Genomic DNA, 24,951 nt, shown 5'->3' with positions numbered 1-24,951 from the left:
TCATGAGGACAAACACCACATATTTTGAAAAGTTGGGAGGAGGTATTTTAATCCCCAGAGGAAATGTAAAACTTGATTAAGTGGATGTGTGGCTGCAGTAGGTTAGACATACACACTTTGCAACTTTTTAAGCCTCATTTATTTCTACCTGGTTTAGCTATAAAGAAAATATACATACTGGTCGGGGGAAGTACAGATGTCGGTGCATTCAAGTTTCCCATGTTCATTCCCAGATATTTTTTCGCCTGACTAATTGTATGCTGTGACCAACAAAGGTGAAGCTATCCTAAAGTATGGACTCATACACTGACAGTGTGGTTGCCTTGACTTACAGCTCCTGGTGAAAGTATAGGAGGTGCTTTTCTTTTCTTACTAGACTTTCAAAAAAATTGTGTTGTATCCTGATCTGTCCTTGCTGGTATAGGTGACAGGGGTACAAGCCCTTTTTGGTCTTGGCTCAGCAAACCATGTGGAGAATATGCAGTTCCATTGCAAAACAGCACTGAAGATGTTTAGCATGTCAGTTATCAAATGCATAAGGATTTGCAAAATGGTTCTCTGTTGTGGCAAGCTGCGCATCTGCCTGTCTCTGTGTGTGTGTTGACAACTCATTGCCAACAAAACCTTTGTTTTCATAGTGTTTGGATACTCCTTACCACTGATCTGGCAAGCAAACATGCGTAAGCCAAAATCCATGGAGTACTAGCTTAAGCACATCTACATACCACAACAAAGATGCCTGAATTCCAACTGGAACCAGTTCAAAAGAAATTATTCTGAGTTTAATGAAATAGCATTTTTCCTGTAGTGCTATTGTTGATTTACCAACCTGGTTACACATAATCACACAGAATTGTTTATGTTTGACAGGCTCTCTTGAGATCATGTAATCCAACCCACTGCATAAACAGGATCAGCTCAAACAAGCTGTCCAGAACCTTGTCTGATTGGGGTTTCAGTATCTCCACAGATGGAGAGTCCACAGGTTGTCTGGGCAACCTGTTTCAGTGTCTGACCAACCTCTCACTAAAACATTTTTTCTTTTCTTGAGCTCAGATTCAATTTCCTAATTCTTTAAACTCGGTCTGAACACAAGAAAACACAGGAAAACACTAGTAAATTAAACACAGGACAGCTCTGAGGACTATGACGTTTTTTAATATCACAAGCATACTTGTCTAATGCCAGGATGTTATAGGCAATATTATTTGACTGGGACTATTCAGTGCACCATGGGACAAAGTCAAATACTTCTGCCATTGTGAACAACCTATAGGTCAGATATTTAATATTTGATCAGTTTTAAATTTTATACACATGAAATGCAGAAAAATGAGCAGGTGAGAAATACGGAGTCATAAATTCATTATTCTGCGCAGAAGAGAAAACAATCAAACAAACACAAAAACTACCTTTGCATTCAGAACTTGTTTGTATGAGAGGAAGATAGAAGCAGTTGTATCTCTTGCAAAATTCTCTTACTATTATTGGACACATTCAGCTTTGCTTTTGCAAGGAGATCTTTGATGTTAGTCTCGGAGTAGGACATGTTAAAAGTAGAGAACTTACTTCTGTATTCTTCAATTTTATCTAGAAAACAGAAAACACTCTGTAAGTAAATGCCAAATATAAAGCTACAAGACCATCCAAGAAAAGCACGGACTTGTGGAAAATATTAATCCCTGAAGACCCACAAGTTTCACATAAAAATTTTTTATCACATTAAGATAATGCTGGAGCCAGCAACATGAGAAAGCAGAAGTTCAATCACAATTTCAGAGGTACTTATTCGATCACCAGCTTTATCAGTTATCTAAGAGAGAGAGATAAATCTGCACCAACCTGTTCCTCATCAGTAACTATAAGGGAAACAGTAATAAATATCCCCAATTTGGATAGTCTAGCTTCTAAATGTGATATCTCCTCAACTTCTTTTTAATGGGACGTCCACAATTTAATTAAAATGATCACAGAATCACAGAGTGGCCGAGGTTGCAATAAACCTCTGAAGACCATTTAGTCCAACCCCCCTGCTGAGCAAGATCACCTAGAGCACACTGCACAGGATGGCATCCAGGTAGGTTTTAAATATTTCCAGAGAAGGAGATTCCACAACCTCTCTGGGCAACCTGTTCCAGCGCTCTCTCACCTTCACAGTAAAGAAGTGCCCCCTCATATTCAGACAGAACCTCCTGTTCTTCAGTTTGTGCCTGTTGCCTCTTGTCCTGTCACTGGGCACAACTGAAAAGAGACCGTCTCCATCCTCATTAAACCCTTTCCTCAGGTATTTATATACGTTATTGAGGTCTCCTCTCAGTCTTCTCTTTTCCAGGCTAAGCAGGCCACATTCTCTCAGCCTGTCCTCATATGACAGGTACTCCAGTCCTCTAATCATCTTTGTAGCCCTTCTCTGAACTCACTTCAGTAGTTCTATGTTCCTCTTGTACTGGGGAGCCCAGAACTGGACACAATATTCCAGGTTTGGCCTCACCAGGGCTGAGTAGAGGGGGACGATCACCTCCCTTGACCTGTTGGCAACACTTCTGAATGCAGTCCAGGATAGCATTGGCCTTCTTGGCCACAAGGGCACATTACAGAATCACAGAATCACAGAATTTCTAGGTTGGAAGAGACCTCAAGATCATTGAGTCCAACCTCTGACCTAACGCTAACAGTCCCCACTAAACCATATCCCTAAGCTCTATATCTAAACGTCTTTTAAAGACTTCCAGGGATGGTGACTCCACCACTTCCCTGGGCAGCCTGTTCCAATGTCTAACAACCCTTTCAGTAAAGAATTTCTTCCTAACGTCTAACCGAAAACTCCCCTGGCGCAACTCTAGCCCATTCCCCCTTGTCCTGTCACAAGGCACGTGGGAGAACAGGCCATCCCCCACCTCACTACAGCCTCCTTTAAGGTATTTGTAGAGAGCAATAAGGTCACCCCTGAGCCAACTCTTCTCCAGGCTGAACAAGCCCAGCTCCCTCAGCCGCTCCTCACAGGACTTGTTCTCCAGGCCCCTCACCAGCTTCGTCACCCTTTTCTGGACCCACTCAAGCACCTCGATGTCCTTCTTGTAGCGAGAGGCCCAAAACTGAACACAGTACTCGAGGTGCGGCCTCACCAGAGCCGAGTACAGGGGGATGATCATCTCCCTAGCCCTGCTGGTCACACTGTTTCTGATACAAGCCAGGATGCCATTGGCCTTCTTGGCCCCCTGAGCACACTGCTGGCTCATATTCAGCCAACTATCAACCATCACTCCCAGGTCCTTCTCTGCCTGGCAGCTCTCCAACCACTCATTTCCCAGCCTGTAGCTCTGCTTGGGGTTATTGCACCCCAGGTGCAGGACCCGGCACTTGGCCTTGTTGAACTTCATGGAGTTGACCTCAGCCCATCGGTGCAGCCCATCCAGATCCTCCTGCAGAGCCTTCCTACCCTTGAGCAGATTGACACACACACCTAGCTTGGTGTCATCTGCGAACTTACTGAGGGTGCACTCAATGCCCTCGTCCAGATCATCGATGAAGATATTAAAGAGGACTGGCCCCAGCACTGAGCCCTGGGGAATGCCACTAGTGACTGGCCTCCAGCTGGACTTGACTTCATTTACCACGACTCTTTGGGCCCGGCCATCCAGCCAGTTTCCAACCCAATGAAGTGTGCGCCAGTCCAAGCCTAGGGCAGCCAGTTTCTTGAGGAGAATGCTGTGGGAGATGGTGTTAAAAGCCTTGCTGAAGTCAAGGTAGACCACATCCACAGCCTTTCCCTCATCCACCCAGCGCGTCACTTTGTCATAGAAGATCAGGTTTACTGCCACCCAGTCAGCCTGCTGTCCAATAGGACTCCTGCGTCCCCCTCGGCAGAGCTGATCTTCAGCAGGTCAGCCTCCAGCCTGTACTGGTGCTTGTGGTTTTTCCTCCCTAGGTGCAGTACCCTGAACTTGTCCTTGTTGAACTAAATGAGGTTCCTCTTGGCCCATCCCTGCAGCCTGTCAAGGTCCCTCTGAATGGCAGCACAGCCCTTTGGGGTATCAGCCACTCTTCCGAGCTTTGTGTCATCGGCCAACTTGCTGAGGGTGCACTCTGTTCCACCTCCAGGTCATTGATGAATAAATCAAACAACAGCGGACCCAGTACTGACACCTGGGAGACACCACTAGCTACAGGCCTCCAACTAGATTCTGCACTACTGAGCACAAACCTCTGAGCTCTACCATCCAGCCAAGTGCCAGTCCAACTCGCTGTCCACTCATCTAGGCTGCACTTCCTGAGCTTGATATAGAGAGCAAACCAAAGATTACATAAAATCTTTTAGCCATGAGTACAGACACATTTATCTGAGGGAGTGAGGATAAATCCTACATATTAACACCTGCACAAGCATCTGTTGATTATGACTAGAGCCTCCTCTCTTCCTTTTCTTCTGTGTCCATTTACAACAGCACTAGGTAAAAGAGGACTCTCAAATGCTTGGCACCAGAGGTTGAAGATATGAAATGCAAGTACATAGAGGCAAAATAGCATCAAATATACGTTACCAGAACAATTCACTTTGTTGAAGAGTGGAAAGTGCATGACTGTAGGGCACGACTTGTCTCCTCGAAAGATATAACAATCAGAAGGGCTTTTCTTGTCCATTTCCTGGTTCTCTATCTTGGGAAATGGAATACCATTTTTCTGGCAGTAGTCAGCTGCTTTCTCGACAGTCTGAGACACAAACAAGATAAAAGATGTATACAATTTCTCTGTTTGTTTTTGAAAACCTAGAAAAAATCAATCCTATCTCCAGTAATAAAATTAATTTGTACCAAATGATGATAGTTTCTTAGACAACAATAAATTATAACCTAAGTTATGTATAAAAAGCGAAGTTTTCTTCAGTTCTCTGAGGAACTGACTGAATCAAGAATACAAATGAAAATCCATCACTTGCTTCTGGAGTCACTTCTAGCAAGAATCTTTGTTTAACAAATTACAGCTACGTCCAGAAAGGCTGACACTGAAAGATATCAAAATTAAAGGGTCTTGACATCTATACAACAGTCTAAAGATATGACCAGGTTCACAAACTTTCAGAACAAATTTTGCTTTCCAAAGCAGTCCTCCCATGCTTGCACTCTAGCAAAATTAAAAGGACCAGGTCTTTTCCCTGGGCCCATGAGCTTCATTTAATCTCAGGACTGGACCTTCAGCCCCTGTCTGAGCTATCTCCTAGGTGCACTGGTCTCCTATTCATACTCAGCCATGCCTGTACCTTAGCTCTTTTGATCTGGACCCTGACCCATAGACTGACTTCCCAGCTTGACCTTGGAACAGTGTCATTGCTATGGACCTGCCCAACAGTAACTAGGCTGGTTACTGGCACCAGAGCTGATACTTTTCTGCCACCAGTCCTGATCCATACTGACTCTCCAGACTGACAATGCCCTCAGAAATATGTTTTATCTTCTGGGTAGCTCTGGAGTGGTTCGGCAGCTGGACTAGATTCTACTCTGTTCTGTTCTGATCTGTTCTATTCTAATTTCTATTCTTTATTTCTGCTCTACTCCTACTCTACTCTACTCTACTCTACTCTACTCTACTCTACTCTACTCTACTCTACTCTACTCTACTCTACTCTATACTCCACTCCACTCCACTCCACTCCACTCCACTCCACTCCACTCTATTCTCAATGCCTACTGTAATATATGGCAATCCAAAGCAGCCAGTGCTTCCTGGTGCATTTACCTCCACTGTCCCTGAAGTGACCACACTGAAAAGAGCCAGAGAAGCAGAGTTAGAAATATAAAATAATAGAAATAAAAATAAATGTCAACCATATCTTCCCTGCTCACTGAGTAAGGAGTTTTTGTTTAGTTTAGTATTCTTCTCCCTCCTCGTTCCCCCCACAAAATAGAATAAAACAGAGTTAGAAACATAAAATAATAGAAATAAAAATAATTGAAAATAATATCTTTCATGATCTTTCAGTTTTAATTTTGTTTTTGTTTGTTTCACTGAGAGTGTAACAACTTCATATTGTTTTAATTGTTTCAAAAAACAGCACAAAAATCTCTAGGAAATACCCTTGCTGTGTCATCTTTGAAACTGGTTGAATTTCTTCTCCTTTCTCTTCTCCGAGAATTTTCAGCCTCTGCAGTTGCTGCAGACTTTTTTGCTGGTGTAACTATTAATACCACATTTCCTCACGCTGCATACCTGAAGGATCTCTTTGAAGAATGTCATCAATTACTCTTAAGGAAGGAGTAGTATCAGTTACCCACACAAAAGTTCTGACCAGCCTTAAGGAAAAAAGGGAGACTAAGAAATTTGTGAGTGCTCTCTTTGTTGCTTTTATGCACCTTTGATAACCTGATAGCTTGATAACCTGAGAGCATATCATCAAATACCTGTGAACAAGACAGATAAAGTGCCTCAAGTTCTAAAAATATATGTTTCTGCCAACTGCCTTGAAAAAAAGTCCACGCAATCAACCCCAAAGTAGTCTCTCCAAAGAGATAACCACATATGTACCTCAAAAGGATCTCCAGAGCTGAAGTCAAAGGAAAGGATAAGATCTGTCTGACGCTGCTTTTTAAGTACCAGAGGATAGGCAGAATTTATTGCCAGGCCAGCATCAATCAAGGAGATGGTTTTGTTTTCGAACAAGTGAGAGGACTGAATGTTAGCTAGTCCAATGGAAAAAAAAAAAAAAAAGGAAAAAAAAAAGCAATGAGATTCATGAAGACAAATATGAATATATATATATATAGATAGATATATATATGACCAACCCCAAAAGAGTACATCAGACTTTATTGATTATGCATCCCAAAAATATATAGGAACGTGCATCTCATGCTCAACCAGATGACCAATGTAGATTCTGACAGGAGGAATCTACATCCATTTGAGCCACCTCTTTCTCTGACTGTGATCAGTTTTAGACCAAAATTCCTGATGATCTTTTAGAAGAGATTATGCCCCTAGAAATATGCACTAGTCATTTGAAGATAAGATCTTTGAGGGAAAAATGAACAGATGAGCTAGCTCAAGATCATGACACTTAAATATATCTGTCTAAATGAAGGTTTCTGCTTTTAAGCTAGGTGCCCAAACTTCCATTATTTTAAGTGAGCATTCAGTTAGTGCAGGCGATAGAATCTAGAGACCCATGTTACTGTCCATGTGCCAGGAACACAACTCATTTTCATTAAGTTAGCTGTCTAGTTCCACCTCCTTAGTCTCCTTTCTGTGTCCTCCAGGTTCTCCTGCAAATGGGCACAGGGGTTCTGTAGGTTTTCTTTTGTACTTTTCACCCTAATGTTGTAGTCCCCTGAACTCAGGGCAGTTTGTGTGATTTTGGATGCCTGTGATTATGTGACTGAATTGAGCTAGTATCTTATGTGTCTGCAATGATATTGCAGGTCTGGATTCCAGTAGTGTGAAATAAAATTCTGTTTTTGACTTGTTTACTTGCTGCCCACAATGGGATGCTGTTAAGAGAAGGTGGATCTTGGAAAGGAAAGTTATCTAATTTGCTGTATTAAAAAAATAAATAAATGGCAAAAACAGTTTTATTGGTTTAACATCACACAACCACAGCCTAAAAGCTCTACCAGATCCCATGCATTCTGCTCCACCAATCAATTCAGATAACATAACCAGTTTGTATTTTTTGAATCTTAAATAAAAAAAGATTTCATTGGAGTTTCTTACGGCACTTGTAAAGGAAGTTATTAGTTGTTCCCCACATCCAGTTTAAAATACACTGCATTGTTTTAGTCAGGATCCTGCAGATACTCCGCGAGTCACCTAAGAAGAGATAAAACAATTTAGAACATAGTTGAATCTAGACAACTTCAGTTTTTGACTGGTGCAACAAAATCTGGTGAAGATGCATCATGTCAGAAGAACATACGTGCTGATAGTATACAGCCAGCCTTAGTGCCAAGGCCCAAGTGCTTCCAAAGAAAAAGAACCATACTTTTCACTAGTTCAGATAATTAACATCAGTCAGTGGAATCTTAGCCCACTTGAAACAGATTTGAATAAGTCAGTCAAGGCCTGATCTTTTCTGGGCCCCTTGCAACATTCTTGTGGCTCAGAGAGTGTTTTTCTTTTAATTTTCTTTCCAGCTGAAAGTCCCATGGATAAAGTGAGAGCCAGGTTACAGCCCAGTAGAACAAACTGTGCAAGGAGGGGAATATTGGCAGAAAACCATGAGAAATCCAAGTGATCATGTGAGAAAATGTGAGAAAACCAGCTCAATGTGATAATTTGGAGGACTGTATTGGGCAAAGACAGGCCAGGTGTGATCTGTGTACACAGTCCTTGCAACAAGCACCGGAGATTAAAGAAACAATGGCCATATTTAATCTCGTAACACCAACCAATTTGCTCCAGAAGGAGTTGGCAAAAAGCCGCCCATACACAGTGGGTGATGGAACTAGCAGAGCCCTGGGTCTACACATGTGATATATCAGCTTAACATTGCAAACGTATTCTAGGAACTTCAACGTGAAATTCTTATTTGAAATTTACTTGTGTCTTGCTTAGACCTCTTCTTGGTCTTTTTTAAAATAAATCCAAATAATCTTCATTTGACTCATAGTCCAATAAATATTGTAGATATAAGCTAAATGAGTTCAGTTACTTAAAACTTCCGTGCTAAAAGTAACTAAAAGTTACTCCTATCTAAGCAGATAAAAGAGTGGAGATTTTGATTAGCTGCCAAAAATGCTTGCTATAGGATTTCTTATTTCATGACTTTTTATTTCAAAATGTCTCTAGTGATGCATTTTGCAAATAATACTTGAGAGTACGTCATGCTAAGTAGCTAACAGAAAACCACTGAGAAATCCACTCTTCAACATATACTTCATCAGTTTTGAATGCCTGAGAAGTACAGGTTCACTCTGGAACAAGAATAAATGGGAAACTGATTGTTCAGGATTAGGCCTCCTAATTTATTTACTCAGGAAGGCAGATTCTAATTACTTTCACGAGAACAGAAAGCTTTATGAACATTGAAAACTGGAATATCATTGATACATTCTATAGTATAATTTTCACTAGATCATCCCACAATGACCTTACATAAGATTTACACTGTAATTTATGTTCACAATCCTCCAAAGATGGATTTTTTTGAAAGCACATACGATATAAAGAGCAATAAAAGATATTAAAAATGAAATAAACTTGCCATGCAATAATCGTAATATTTCTTCTAGAGTACCTTCTAGTCCAAGACACTCTGAAAAAATGAAATTGTGAAAAAATGAAAAAATGAAAGGAAAATGAAGTGGAGAAAAAGCTAAAAGCCAGTGACATTAAAGAAACAAATACACATCAACTTACATGACAACTTTTTCCAACAAATGCATGTGGGCTTTTGTAATAAATCACAGGATTTGTAGAAAAACCTGTGAATTTTTCTAAATGGGGTGGGGAGAGCATCACCATTACGGTAAGCATTAATGTGCAATACTTGCCTCTAAATTCCTTTTCTATTTCTTTGCACAGATTAACACAGCTCTCTATTCTTCCCTCCTTTGTTTTCATCACACAAGTCTTATGTACTTTAAGGCACATTTATTAGGATGCACATTCACTTGCCTGACAATATTTTCAACAATTTATTGAAGACTTCTTCAGGATCTCTCCCACTTACGGCACACGGCTGAAGTTCTAGTAGAAGCAAAGCAGCCTGAGAAAACTCGGTGGTATTTGACATACCTTCTAAAAAAGACAAGATAGAAGTTACATCAGGGTGGAATTTATCTTAACAGGCATCAGCATGGTGGTATTGATCTAAGTAGATGGTAACTAACATGAATTAGTGAAGATGTAGTCATTGTATCAGATGGAATCTGTAGAAAGCATGCCCTCATTTGTCTTATCCTAAAGAAGTTTAAACTGATGAGAGGAACCATGTAGCAAAGTGAATATTTCTCCCTGCTGACAATAAAAACATCTAACACTGAGCTTTTCACATCTGGATGGCTATACAATCATACCAGTATAGAAATAGTCTTTGTTTTCATTCTGGAAGAAAAGCTCCATGAAACACAACAGCAGGAGGAGTAGCAAAAGTTGGAGTAAATGGGAATTAGTTACGTGTTGAAGACCTTACAAATTATTACATGTGTGAGAGGGGGGAAAAGGCCTGGATTTCCTTGTACCTTGCCTGACAATCCTAACAGTCCCCTAAGGGATTACATGTGGAAAGCAAATCAGAGTGTTTAATTTAAAAAAAAAAAAAAAAGGCGAAAAAGCACAAAGACTCACAATAACCTACCATGACCATATCCACATGGTCTGCATGTCCTCGTCTCACAGGAACTTAGTAACCTTTGTAACAACCACTCGATATAGTCTTGAAAGAAATAAAAAGATAATTAAAGTAAGAATACCCCTTCTCATAAAATAGTCACTGTCTTTCCGTAAAAGACATCAAGAAATCTAGCCTTGCACTTAAATGTAAATGTAAGTACAGTTCCATTTTAGATTCCTTGAAAGATCTCCCCTGTCTTCTGGCTGGCACTCTAGAAGAGCACTATTCTCCTACTGATTCTGTTCATCACTCATAGATCTGTGTTTTAAGTGTCAGATAAAGAGTGAAGCAAAGAAGGACCAAGTAACTCAACTTTATGCATGTCCTTTGCCACCAGGATTCCTGCCTGCCTCCATTTCAGCAGCAGGTCCACATTTTACCTAGTCTTCCTTTTGATGATTATGTACCTACAAAGCCCTTCTTGTTGCCCTTAACATCCCGCACCAGATGTAGTCATGACTGACACTTCAGGTCTCAATTAGCGGTATCTTCAATGCCCATGCGTAATTTGAAGTGCCCAAGGGTAATTTGAAGTATATGCTCAATTTGTAATTTGAACATAGAGGCAACGGAAAAAAACAGAGTACCTAGTATAGCCTTTAGAATTTCTTCCATGCTTCCCAAAGCACTCCCCCATAAGCCTGAAAGAAAAGAAAAAAAAAAAAAAAAAGTGGTTAAAATACTTGTTTTATGTTTGTCTTACTAAGAATCCAATCCAAGATTGCCTTTCAATAGTACACTCCTCTTACCTAACTTTCAAAACCTGTAAGGTAGAAGTCTAAATCAAAACTACTTGCATAGTTTTCCCTTATTGTCCACTGAAACGATTATACAGCTTAAAATCTGATTTATTCCTTCTTCCTCATGCCAGGTCTACAGTTCAGTGGGCTATTTTTTATTTTTTTTTATTTTTGACATTAAGGCCAGTATCCCATAGCAAACACTGAATACTCTCGCACTGTAGAACTCTTGGTTGAACACTTCGCTGTGCAGACCCCACACATGAGCCCAGAACCATAAGTACTCTTCATTTCTTCACTGTATTTTGATTATTATTATTTTTTTCTGTCTGAATTAATTAAATAGCCAGAATTAGAGTGGATTTTCTGTTTGTTTGTTGAGTTTATGTTTTGTTTTGTTTTGTTTTTCCTAGAGGGAATGATGCCAAGCACATGTTTTGAGGAGACCGGGGCATGAAGTGATTAAATGCAAGATGTGTTTAAGGGTGATACATATATCTAGATGTGTCATAGACAAGTGAGATGAGATTTGCAGCTGTAGGTAGGGAAGAAAAAGATTTGGCACCTGGACTGAAACAGAGTGAAACAAATTGAAATAATAGGAGGAACCAGTCCTCACAGGGTGCATCTGATTTGGGAAGCATCACTCCCTGTAAAGTAAATATGCTGAGATTATAAAACATTTAGACAGTTAGGCTGGGAATATTTTACTAACTTTACTAACCTAGGATGGAGGTCTCTAATTTTCCTTAATGACCACATAAAACCGGTCAGTTTAGGTAGTGGAGAGTAGGGAGGTATTCAGATGTTCCCATCTGGACGTTTAAAGAGAGACAAACTGGTCTCCAGAATTCTCCATTATTATACATGCATACGTAATATATATACACACACAAAATACAATAATAGCTACATTATTATAACCTGCAGAAAGATACAGAATAGTACACCTGTTTATATATATATATATATATATATATGTATATATACCTGTATATATATACAGAATACAAATATAGATAGATAGATATTCTACAAAGAAGAATCAGGAAGATTTACCTTGCATGTAAAAAATGCTTTTTTCCTTTTTCTTCTCCATCAGTTTACCATTTTCAAATTTACTTCCAAAGTTCTCCGTACTCACAAAAGCACCCAAGGCAGTATATCCAGCCTCATGTGGAGTGAATTCAAACCAGGTCCCTGAGAAAATCAAAGAATATTGTGTTTTGTCACACAATATTCAGAAGTATAGCTGACCTCACCATCCCAAGATAGCACTCAGGTTGTTTTTCTTTTCCTTTCTTAAATCACCTGACTTCAGCTGACAAAGATGAATTTTCATATGGGAAACAAAGATAGTCATAGCATGCTATGCCTGCTGCTTGTTATGCTCTTGGTATCCTTTATAACCTGGCCTCCAACTGCTACACCTGAAAGGTCTGGGATTCCTGCAGATCATCCGTCAAATTGTACAGCTCTGAATAAATCTCTCAGATGTGCTCATAGGCCTCTCAATGCTTATCAACTAAGAGAGTCCTTCTGCTCATGTGGCGTGACTGCCCTAATACACTTTACATGTAGTGTCAGTGAAGAGAAGAGAAAGGGTTTGATTCAAGTACCCACATATATGTTACCAGGGACTTATGGTACCAGGGACCTATCCTGAACTGAGTCATCTGCCTGGAGCTGACTGTTATGATGTAGGATGGAAAGGAAGCCCATACTGTTATAGAGGAGTAGGTGAAGTAGGCAGAGTATGGTAAGACTGAGGCAGGGGTTAACCACTCTGCCTGCTCTGTGCTACGTGTTCTGCAATGAAAGGGTTAACTTTTCTGCCTAGAAGTTAGGACCTGATCACTTTGTCTCTGCCCAGAGCTATAAACATTGGCCTGAGAACTTTCATCTGATGGGCTGGGAACAACAAACAGATTATTTGAGAGAAACACCAAAATTCCTGTTTTGAGAAAAAATCAGCTTCAGAGAAGATCAAGGCCTCAGGAACACATAACAAAGGATTGGTGCCAACCCAAGGCCCACACCTGTCCTGTGCCAAAGCTCTGTTTTGCATGGAATAAGGGAAGATGTTTTGCAGAGGTGGGACTGCTGTAACAATATGATTGTATATGTTTGCAGAGTGCCTTATTGCAAATTGTATATAAACTACTGCAAATTTTGTGTGTGTGCTCTCTCCCTCTCATTTCCCTAATTGAGCAGCTGTCTGATGATCATGACTAAATCTTACTAAAAACGTTTACTAAAAGGAGGTACAAATTCCCCCTTTGTCACAGAACATCCCGAGTCACTTTTGTGACAAAAGGATTCTCAAATGTGAATAGAGAGAACTTTACAAAAGAACTGAGCCCCTCTGAATACTCAGATGGAGGCCAAGGAGTTCTATGATGGCACCAGAAGTCTATATTCCAGCTTCCACATTGTGGTGGTGCAGACCCTCCCTCCACCTCACCCCCCCACCTCCAGCAACTCTTCAATGTCAGGATTGCCATTGTTACAAGTGCAGTGAGTTGGGATGATTAGGCACTCCCTAACTTAACCTGGAACTCCTGCTACCTGGCTACTTGAACTGTACAATCTGGAAAGTACTGGAATTGTATGGTTGGTTTGGCAACACAAGGATTACCTAACATGACTTGTGGCCAGAATGGAAAAATACTGACCAAAGCCATTCATCTCACAGTCCTATAAATACCGGTCCTAAGCAAAAAGCCCCCTTGAGCTCTCCAGGACCACAGTGGGCTGTGACCTAGGATCTTTCCCTTAGGAGGGATGCCTATTAGGGCAGACTCCTTGAGGTTCAATGATTGTCTGCTGAATAAGCTGAGTCAGGCGAAGGTGAGTACTTCAACAAAAGAAAAGTTCTTGATCGTGAAACTCAATAGGTTGAGTTTAGAAATCCCCCAATCCCTTGTTGTATAGAAATCACCAGTCCCTTGCTCTACAGAAATTACTAATACCTTGTGTGTGAGCAGTGCTATTTACAAATCTTTAACTAAGTCACTGTATGGATTGCAGCAAACGCTACTGACTTCTTGTATTAAATATGATAATGATTAACTAATGATAAAAAGCTGCTAAGGAAAAAAACAAACAAACAAACATACAAACTAATTTGTGATTTACCGTAAAGGAATTCATACATCTTAAATTGCTGCTACATGAGACCTGCATAACATTTCATCCACAACATACATTTTGAAGATCTATTTTATTGATGTCTTATCTAATCTGTTTAGTCTATTCTGTTCTGGAGTTGTCTCACTCTCCTATCACGCAAGTGACCTTTACAGAATATGATTCAGCCCCTGGAAGTGCCTCTTTTTCTCCATCATTTGTCAAAATGGGGTTGGGTATAAGCACAGTTTCTGTCTGCCATTGCCTTAAGGGAACCTAATCGTATTTAAGATATCTGATGGTATTTAAAATACTGTAAGATGAACCCATATTTACCTGGAGAGCTTGCACCCGCTTCACTCAGTTTTTCCTTATCCACTGCTGCATAAATTGGGTAAGGGTTTATTCCACTCTCTGAGGCATCCCTGTGATCAGTCAGCTTGTTCTCATCAAACTGGAAAATAAGTATGAACATCAGTTGTTGTTCCTCCCTTCTGTACTACTGGGGATAACCCCACTTTGGAGAATAGAGTTGGATTAACCTCTCTACCTTTACATATCCAGAGATTAGACATAATGCTCTAAAATTTTGCTTCAACTTATACAACTCCTCAAAACATTCACAAAAGTCAAATTCAGTTGCAATTACTTTGAGATGTTCAAAACATTCAAAAGGTGTTTGCAATTAGTTTCTTACCTGATGCAGTATTTCGTATACAACACAGGCCCAGACATCAGTGAGTGAGTAATGTTCATCTTCTGATGACTCCTCTAAATATTTTATTTCCTTCCCAATGTCCCAACTGTCCACTGTGAGAATTTTGATTAGATTCTCTTCCAGGGACTTCAATTTTTCTGACCATTTCCAATCTGTATACAGCATGGACATACACCTTTTAAGGAGAAAGAAAAATCCGTTCTCTAGTAAAGAGGGAAATGAATAGAGCTTTGATTTTTTTTTTCCTTCCAATCTGCATGCAGATATTGGAATGATTTAATTTAATTGAAATAATTAAAATATGTATGGGAAGAAAAAGAACTCATAGGCTTCTCCACAAGCAAGGAACTTTGCAGCATAGAAGGATGTCATTGTTCATTGATAATTTGCTTCCCACTTGCATTCTGATAATGTCATTTAATTAGTTAGATGACATGAAGCTGAATTTCAGGTGGTTACATGCCATTTATTTAGGGTAAATTGCTGTAGGAATACAGATTTTGCATAAATCTTTAGTGGGAAAGATGTGAAGCCTGCTAAGAAACAGATAATCCATTAAAGAACATGGAACAAACTTAAGTAAAACGAATTACATCATGTCACCATTTTTACAAACTTGTGAAATTTTTAGTCTGTTATCAGGTCCAATAAATTTGGTATATTTGCAGTGTGGTATCATATCCTACTAAAATATCATCTCTGCTAACTACTTGCAGAGATGTGAAGGGCTCAGACTGTTCCAAGACCAGCTCTATGGCCCTAATAACACCTAATAAATTAAGGTGTATAGAATTACTTTCTTCATCAAGAGCAGCCTGTTGTCTGTGTATTGACTCTGTACAATGAAGATCATAAAATCATAGAGTCATAAAATAGTTTGAGGTGGAAGTGACCCTAAAGATAATCTAGTTCAATCTCTCCCTTTAATGGGCACAGACAACTCCCACTTGATCAGGCTGCCCAAAGTCCCATCCAGTCTGGCCTTGAACATCTGCAGGGATGGGGCATCCACGACTTCTCTGGGAAATCTGTTCCAGTGCCTCACTACTGTAATAGTCAAGCACTTCATAGAATCATAGAATTATTCAAGTTGGAAAAGACCTCTAAGGTCATCTAGTCCAACATTTAACCTAGTACCGACAAGTTCACCACTAAGCCATGTTTCTAATTCTACATCAAAATGTTTTTTGAAGACCTCCAGAGATGGTGACTCAACCACTTCCCTGGGCAGCCTATTCCAATGCTACACAACCCTTTCAGTAAAGAGATTTCTCCTAATAACCAACCTAAATCTCCTCTGGCAAAGCTTGAGGCCATTTCCCCTCATCTTATCACTTGGTGTTTGGGAGAAGAGACTGATCCCCACTTCATTACAACCTCTTTTAAGGTAATTGTAAAGTACCATAAGGTCTCCCTGAGCCTTTTTTTCTATAAGCTAAATAACCCCAGCTCCTTCAGCTGCTCCTCATAAGACTTGTTCTCTAGACCCTTCACCGGATTTGTTGCCCTTCTTTGGGTTCTCCAGAGCCTTCACCAGTTTTGTTGCCTTTCTTTGGACATGCTCCAGCACCTCGATGCCCTTCTTGTAGTGGGGGGCCCAAAACTGAACACTATGTTCATGGTGTTCATACCAGAGCTGGGTACAAGGGGAAACTCACTTCCTTAGTCCTGCTGACCACACTATTTCTGATACAAGCCAGGATGCTTTTGGCCTTCTTAGCCACCTGAGCACATTGCTGGCTTGTATTCAGATGGCTAGTGACCAATACCCCCAGGTCCCTATCTGCCGGGCAGTTCTCCAGCCACTCTCCCCCAAGCCTGTAGCACTGGTTGGAGTTGTTGTGCCCCAAGTGCAGGACCCAGCACTTAGACTTGTTGAACCTCATACAGTTGGCCTCAGCCCATCAGTCCAGTCTATCCAGATTCCTCTACAGAGCTCTCCTACCCTTGAGCAGATCAACACTCGTGCCTAACTTGGTGTCATCTGAAAACTTACTGAGGGTACACTCGACTCCCTCATCCAGATCACTGATAAAGATATTGAAGACAACTAGCCCCAATACTGAGCCCTGGAGGACACCACGAGTGACCAGCCTCCAACTGGATTTAACTCCATTCACCACAACTCTTTGGGCCCAGCTACCCAGCCAGTTTTTAACCCAACAAAGCATACACCTGTCCAAGCCTTGAGTAGCCAACTTCTTCAGAAGAATGCTCTGGGAAACAGTGTCAAAAGCCTTACTGAAGGTGAAGGTGATATGGTAGACCACATCTACAGCCTTTCCCTTGTCCACTGAGCACATCACCTTGTCATAGAAAGAGATCAGGTTTGTCAAGCAGGATCTGCCTTTGATAAACCCATGCTGACTGGACCTTGTCAGGGCCTGATCAGCCCTGGGCCAGAGTTGTCCTGCAAGTTCTGTGTGATGGCACTCAGGATAAGCTGCTCCACAAGCTTTCCCAGCACCAAACTCAGACTGACATTTCTTCTTAACATATCTAATTTAAACCTACATCTTTTAGTTTAAAACCATTATGCTTTGTCCTATCACTACACTCTCTGTTAAAGAGTTCCTCTTCAGCTTTCCCATAAGGCCCTCTTTAAATACTGGAAGGCTGCTGTAAGGACTCCCTGGAGCCATTTCTTCTCCAGGCTGAACAACCACAACTCCCTCACCCTGTCTTTGTAGAAGAGGTTCTCCGGCCCTCTGATCATCTTCGCGACTCTCTTCTAGACCTGATCTAACAGGTCCGTGTCTTTCTTATGTTGGAGCTGAATACTGTTCTCTAGATGGGGTCTCATGAGAGCAGAGAAGAGGGAGAGAATCACCTCCTTCGACCTACTGGCGATGCTTGTTTTGATGCAGCCCAGGATATGGGCTTGGCTTTCTGGGTTACCAGCACACATTGGCAGCTCCTGTTGAGTTTTTCATCCAGCAACACTGCCAACTCCTCCTCAGGGCTATTATCAGTCCATTCACAGCACAGCCTGTATTTGTGCTTAGGGTTGCCCCAGACCAGAAGCAGGACCGTACACTTGGCCTTGTTGAACTTCTTGAGGTTCAAAGAGGCCCACCTGTCAAGTCTGTCTAGGTCGTTCTGGATGGCATCCTATCCATCTAGTGTGAGGATGTTTGGGATTACTGCAGACACCACATAGGGCTCCTAACCACAGATAGTGACACTTGAGGTGTAAAGTGTCCAAGACTTCCACAGGAGCTGTAGACCTGTGTCCTTGTGAACCACCTGAAGAAAACCAGAATTTTCTTCTATAACATCTAAGCTGTTGCTATAAGTCTATCTTTACAGATCATAAACCTATCCCCTTAAATAAAAGAGAAGGCTAGGTGTATATAGGTGTACATACAGGCACATGTATTTAGTTGTCTAAATTAAGTGTGCAACAATCCATGCATGTCGCTGACAATGGTGCACATAGACCTTAAATTAAAATGGCTCCTGTTCCCGAATGTCGTTTCTTTCCATTGCATAAAAGATACATCTGAAAAGTAAATCAAGTACAAAATTCAAGAGAATAACCATGCATATATATAATGTTATTTAACGTGTCATGTGTGTGAGACATCACTACAAATTTAGTAGATTTGATGCACTTTATGTAGGAGACCCAGTGCTTTTCCCAACAGGAAGGGGGCAGGCAAAGTAGGTAAAATGGTAGCAGGTGTTTACATTTATGCACCTTGAGTCATTCCCATACACTCGAAAGATGTAGCTAAGTTTTATAGGCCCTTTCTAAAGGTTACATAACCTCTATCAAACAAGCCCCTTTACTTCTGAGTAGTATGGTACCCAGAAGTTTTCAACATTTTCCTGGCTGGTTGTCACTTTTCTGCTCTCCTCATCATCAAGAACCTGTAATTAAGGGGAATTATAGCTTCAGGAAGGTAAGACAGAGTTAGCTTAATTGAGAGGTTCTTCCTCTCTAGGGATGAAAGATTAGTCTTGCTGGACTGTAGGTGATATTATAAGTATTTCCTGTGCCTCCCACCCTTTTACAGGCCACATCTCACCTGTTCATCAGTTCATCAGGTTCATCAGTTGTGTGCCCCATACAGGGTTCTGAACAGTGATGAAAGTGTCAGATTGCTACTGAATCTATGAAGCAGTTCACTTACTATCACACCAGTCAACAGGTACCTACCAAGTGGATCCTGACACCCCACAGAGATACATGGCAGCATCCAAGATATTCTGATTTTTCAGCTCCACCAAGGTTCCTAGCAGGGCTATCATAGCACGCAGGCCTCCTCCTGATCCCAGAACAACAATGTTAGGTACATTATTCTGAGGAGAGGAAGACAGAAAACACCAGTACATAAAGGTTAATCTTGATGCACTCTTTTTAGAGCAAAGGCTTAACAAACGGTCAGGGATAAGGGCCCTTGAAGTTCTCACCTCACCTGTTAGTTTTGTTTAGGACACATTCCATAATCTACCTGCTTTCCCCTATTTCTCTTTTCCCTTTACATAACGGTCACAAATTATGTTCTCCTTTATATTGTCCCACCATGAATGAACCGCACTTGTCTTTCTGATACGTAATTTTGTACTGACTATGTTTCTGTGATGTTGCTTCAAAATATAACTGTATCTTGAGAAGTATGTACTGTGTTTCTCTGTTCCCTTTCCGTCTCCAAGACCTTTATTTGTTATTTTTTTTCCAAAAGTGAAAGATAGAACTATTATAGCCAGCCAAGACATTTCTAAAGAAGTATGCTGTACTGCATTCAACTAGATTGGAGTCAACTTTCTTTATAGCAGCCAATATGGTGCTGTATTTTGGGTTTCAGGCTAGAATGGTACTAATAACACACCAATAATTTGACTGTTACTGAACAGTGCTGCCACAGCATCAAGACTCTCTTTCCCACTCCGCACTCCACCCCCAGAAAGCAGGCTGTGGGTGAGTAGGAGGCTAGGAGGCAGGAGGCTAGGAGGCAATAGAATAGGTACGGGACAACTGACCCAGATGGACTAAAGGAATATTTCATACCATGTGATGTTGTGCTGGTTTTGGCTGATAAACAGTTAATTTTCTTGAGGTCAATAATTTGACCTCACTTCAAATGACAGTCTGTGTTACATCATGGGAGTGTTATCCTTTTTACCTTAACATGATTGTCAGTGCTTACCTCCTCAAAATGAACATCAAGTAATTCATGCAGGCACGTCTTCACTCTTCCTCTTCTGTTCTGAGTGGCTTTTATCTCACCTTCTGAGAGATCGCTAGACACACGAACTTCATTATCATTCTGGCATAAAAAGTGAAACACATTCAGGGTAAAACCATTTCTCACTACATAAAAATTAATATACGGTATCCATACATATGATCCAGCTCTCCACAGACTAACCAATGTTTACCCTGATTTAATACCTAACATCATCAAAAAGAAGATCAGAGAACTCATTTTTCTAGTATACTTTAAATAGAGGATAGAAGGGCAGAATTCTTGTTGAAACAATTTATCAACTGCAGTCAAATTCAACAATTGATTTCCTTGAGTCAATGATATATCTTTCAGTTAAAAACAAATGTCTAGCTGGAACTAATGTTCACAATAGCCTAAAGAAATAGAACTTTCACAGGTTTCTCTTATAGATCTGATATATGTTTGTGGCAGCATTCATTTCACTTAATTTCACTTCATTTCACTTAGATTTCACCCTGAGATCTACAGTACCTGAACATAATAGAATCATAGAATCGCACAAACACTGAACAGTTTTGGTTGGAAGGGACGTTTAAAGATCATCTAGTTCCAACACTCGTGGCATGTCTGGGAAGACATACCTTCCACTAGACCATGTTGCTCAAAGCCCCATCTAAGCTGGCCATAAACACTTCCAGGGAGGGAGCATCCACAATTTCTCTAGGCAACCTGTCCCAGTGCTTCACCACCCTCATTGTGAAGAATTGCTTCCTTATATCCAATCTAAATTTACTCTCTCTTAGTTTGAAAACATTGCCCCTTGTCCTCTCATTACACACCCTGGTAAAGCATCTCCCAATCTTTCTGGAGGCTTTCTGTAAGTATTGGAAGACCTCTATAAGGTCTCCCTTTATTGCTCTCTCCTCTTCCTTAGAGAAGGAGACTTCCTTAATTTAAATAACCCCAGCTCTCTCAACCTATCTTCATAGGAGAAGTGTTCCGTGCTCTGATCATTTTTGTGGTTCTCCTCTGAACCGTCTGTAATAGGTCCATGTCTCTCTTGTGCTGGGGGCCACAGAGCTGGATGCAGTATACTTAGCAGGATATCATGAAAGCAGAAGAGATTGGGAGAATCATCCCCCTTGATCTGCTGGCCATGGGATTTTGATGCAGCCCAGAATAAAATTGGCTTTCTGGGTTGTAAGCACACATTACCAGTTCATGTCAAGTGTTTCATCCACCAGTACCCCCAACTCCTTTTCTGCAGGGCTGCTCTCAATCCATTCATCACATAGTCCGTATTAATATTTGTGATTGCTCGAAGCCAGGTGCAGAACCTTACACTTGGCTTGGCTGAATTCCCAAAGTAGAACCCTAAGGGGTTGAGACACCACTCATCACTGGTCTCCACCTGGACATTGAGATATTGACTGCAACTGCTTTAATGTGACCATCCAGCCAATTCCTTATACATTTAGCAACTTCATCTCCCAGTTCCCTCAGCATCCCTGGATGCAACTCATCAGGCCCCATCAACTTCTGCATATTCAGATTTTTCTGATGGTATCGAAACTTGCTTTCTCCTACAGAGGTGGGACTTCATTCCCCCAGTCCCTGCCCAGAGATTCTGTGACCTGGGAGGTATTGAATGAGCAATTGCATGTGAATACTGAGGCAAAATATTGTTGAGTACCTCAGCCCTCTCCATATCAGTTATAGCCGTTAACATTTCTTGAAATTAACATTAACATTAACATCTCTTAAAGTGGGGCCTCATGAGGACAGAGTAGAAGGAGACAATAGACAATGGGACAGTGTAGAAGGAAGGAGAAGAAAAGTAATTTTTAACACAAGGACTGAGTCATTGTCATGTTGCATCATGCTAGTCACCACAAATCCTAGGGATTCATGATTTATGGACTGGTGGCTTTGGTTGCTCCACCTTAGCAACACTGCCCATATTCCCATAACTGTCATCGAATGTTATCATTTGAACAAGACTTCCTATGCTAAAAACATTCATAAATACTGTGTACATCCAAAGGCAATAAAAAGACCAATGTTAGCCTAAACATGTATACAAGTAGTATACTACTACTGTATAACTGATTAGGATAACATTGGTCTTTTACTAGCTATTAATGGTTAGTTGACTCAGATTGATTTGATAATTTATATCAGAAAGCAGTTCGGAGTTCCCAGCATTCTGCTTCTTAAGAAGAGAATGGAAGTTTTATGATAAAGCGTGAATAACCCTTTGGTATAACACCCAATTGTTAACAACCTAATTTCAAAATTATTCAAAAGGTAACAAACAGGTGGGCACTTGTGTACACAAAACAAACTGAAATATTCATAGAATCATAGAATGGCTTGGGTTAGAAGGGACATTGAAGATCATCTAATTACAACCCCCTTGTCATAAACAGGAATGCCACCCATTAGATCAGGTTGCTCAGGGCCTCATCTAACCTGGTCTAGAACACATCCAAGGATGGGGCATCCACAGCCTCTCTAGGCAACCTGTTACAGTGCCTTGCCACCCTCTTAGTGAAGAATTTCCTCCTAATCTCTAATCTAAATCTCCCCACTTTTAGTTAAAAAAATAAAAATTAAAAAAAAAAACAACACACCATTCCCTCTTGTCCTGTCATTATCTGATGCAGCAAAAAGTTTCTCTCCATCTTTCCTATAAGTTCCCTTTAAGTATTGAAAGGCCACAACGAGGTCACCACAGAGCCTTCTCTTCGGTAGGCTGAACTCTGCCTTTCTTCAAGGAGAGGTGCTCTGGCCCTCTGATCAACTACGTGATCCTTGTCTGGAACTGTTCTAGAAGATCAACATCCTTCTTGTGCTGGGGGCTCCAGAACTGGACACAGTACTCCAAGCGGGGCCTCATGAGGGCAGAGTAGAAGGAGACATCCCCTCCCTTCACCTGCTGGCCACTCCTCTTTTGATTCAGCCCAGGACGCAGTTGGCCTCCTGGGCTTCAACCATGCACCGCCAGCTCATGTCGAGCCTTTCATCCACCAGAAGAACCCCCAAGTCCTTTTCTGCAGGGCTGCTTTCAATGAGTTCTGCTCCCAGTCTGTACTCCTGTCTGGGTTTGCCCCAACCCAGGTGCAGCACCTTGCACTTAGACTTGTTGAACCTCATTAGGTTCACATGGAACCACTTCTCAAGCTTGCCCAAGTCCCTTTGGATGGTGTCCCTTCCTTCTGTTGTATTGACTGTTCCGCTCAGCTTGGTGTCATCTACAAACATGCTGGAAAGTGGGTTCACGCGATACCACTGTCTATGTCATTGATAAAAATATTAAACAGTACTGGTCCCAGGAGAGATCCCTGATGGACACTACTCATCACCACCTGGACCTAGAGCCATTGACCACCACTCTTTGGGAGCAGCCTTCTAGCCAACTCCTTATCCATGGAATTGTCCACCCATGAAATATATTTCTCTCCAATCTGGAGATCAGGATGTCATGTGGGACTGTGTCAAAGGTTTTGCAGAAGTCCAGATAGATGACATCAATCAGTCTTCCCTTGTCAACTGCTGTAGTCACTCCATCACAGAAGGCCACCAGATTGCTCGGGCACCATTTGCCCTTGGTGAAGCCATGATGGCTGTCTCAGATCACCTCTTTGTCTTGCATGTGCCTGGACACTGCTTCCAGGAGGATCTGTCCCATGATCTTGCCAGGCTCATCGGTCTGTAGTTCCACAGGTCCTCCCTTCTACCCTTTCTAAAAATGGGAGTGATGTTTCCCTTTTTCCAGTCGCCATCACATTCTCCTGACTGCCAGGACTTTTCAAATATGATGGGGAGAGGCTTGGCACCTACATCAGCTGATTCCTTCAGGACCCTAGGATGCATGTATCAGGCTCCATAGACTTCTACTTGTTTAGTTTCATCAGGTGGTCTCAAGCCTGTTCTTTGCTTACAGTGGGTGGGACTTTCCCTCCCAGCCTCCATCTGTAGGTTCAGGGAAATGAGAGACATGGGAAGCCTGACTGGCAGTGACGACTGAGTCAAAGAAGTTATTGAGTACCTCAGCCTTCTCCATGTCAGTTATAGCCATTAACATTTCTTGACATTAACATTAACATCTCTTAACATCAATGGAGAGAAACAACCTCTTCTAGAATACCACTCCTAAACCATATTTCATACACTCCAGAGATACTGTTGCACTGTTCCACTTCACTAGGAAATTCATACATGATTAGCTCATATGTAGAAATCTATATTGCAGATGTTTGCAGTCAGTGAGATGAATCCTATCCTTACTCTCATTCATTTTTTGGATGTTTATCTTTTGATATCATCTAGACAGGAAGACTCAAATAATTGAAGTTAGTCCCTACAAATACTTTGCAGAGTAACATATGCATGAAGTACATAGAACATCCATTTTCAAAATCATTATTACATAAGTGTCATAGAATATGGACAATGAAGCAGACAGAAGAAGAGTTAGAAAACAGAGAGGGAAACTAGGGTAAGGGAAAGAGCATACCTCGGTAGCCATTGAGACGTCCGTCTTGGTATCCTATAGATCTTTGAAAAAGTTATGAAGAGCAATGTTTTAGTTCAGAGTAAATTTGCAACTGGAAAGTGTTGAAGAATGGCTCAAAGAGCAATGGCACGGGTCCCTAGAGGAATTGTACAAGCAAGGCAATTAAAATACAGAGTTTATAGCCGTGCAGTAGGTCGGATGAGAAGCACTCTTGTGAAAAGTGCCAGGGCAGTCCGTCCTTGAGAGAGAGATAAACAGGTGGATCTGAGGCCAGGGAAGATAAGGGAGTAGCTTATGCGCTGTAACCGCAAGTAGGAGAAACAGTATTTTTTGCAACACTTCTAGCC

At 41.2% G+C, this 24,951-nt stretch overlaps 1 protein-coding gene across 1 annotated transcript; it reads right to left on the bottom strand.

The window, feature by feature from the left end:
- Nucleotides 1–1,152: 1,152 nt before the first annotated feature.
- Nucleotides 1,153–24,844, bottom strand: LOC137844596 (cytosolic phospholipase A2 gamma-like). Its single transcript, XM_068661066.1, has 12 exons — nucleotides 24,605–24,844; nucleotides 20,065–20,184; nucleotides 19,074–19,216; nucleotides 14,891–15,086; nucleotides 14,530–14,647; nucleotides 12,124–12,264; nucleotides 10,912–10,965; nucleotides 10,289–10,366; nucleotides 7,705–9,729; nucleotides 6,520–6,674; nucleotides 4,542–4,710; nucleotides 1,153–1,590 (listed from the first exon to the last, which is right to left on the bottom strand). The coding sequence occupies exons 1-9, from the start codon at nucleotides 24,614–24,616 to the stop codon at nucleotides 9,599–9,601; spliced, it is 993 nt and encodes a 330-aa protein (XP_068517167.1). The 5' UTR covers nucleotides 24,617–24,844; the 3' UTR covers nucleotides 1,153–1,590; nucleotides 4,542–4,710; nucleotides 6,520–6,674; nucleotides 7,705–9,598.
- Nucleotides 24,845–24,951: the final 107 nt, after the last annotated feature.

The sequence above is a fragment of the Anas acuta genome, chromosome 25, assembly GCF_963932015.1.
Source record: "Anas acuta chromosome 25, bAnaAcu1.1, whole genome shotgun sequence".
NCBI classification, from domain to species: Eukaryota; Metazoa; Chordata; class Aves; order Anseriformes; family Anatidae; genus Anas; species Anas acuta.
This window is presented reverse-complemented; position numbering and strand designations above follow the sequence as displayed.

Coding starts and splice junctions, on each gene's coding strand:
- LOC137844596 (XM_068661066.1), bottom strand. Junction 10,966..12,123: donor AAGCATTTTTTACATGCAAG/GTAAATCTTCCT, acceptor CTTTTCTTTCAG/GCTTATGGGGGAGTGCTTTG. Junction 10,367..10,911: donor AATTCTAAAGGCTATACTAG/GTACTCTGTTTT, acceptor ATTTCTTTCAAG/ACTATATCGAGTGGTTGTTA.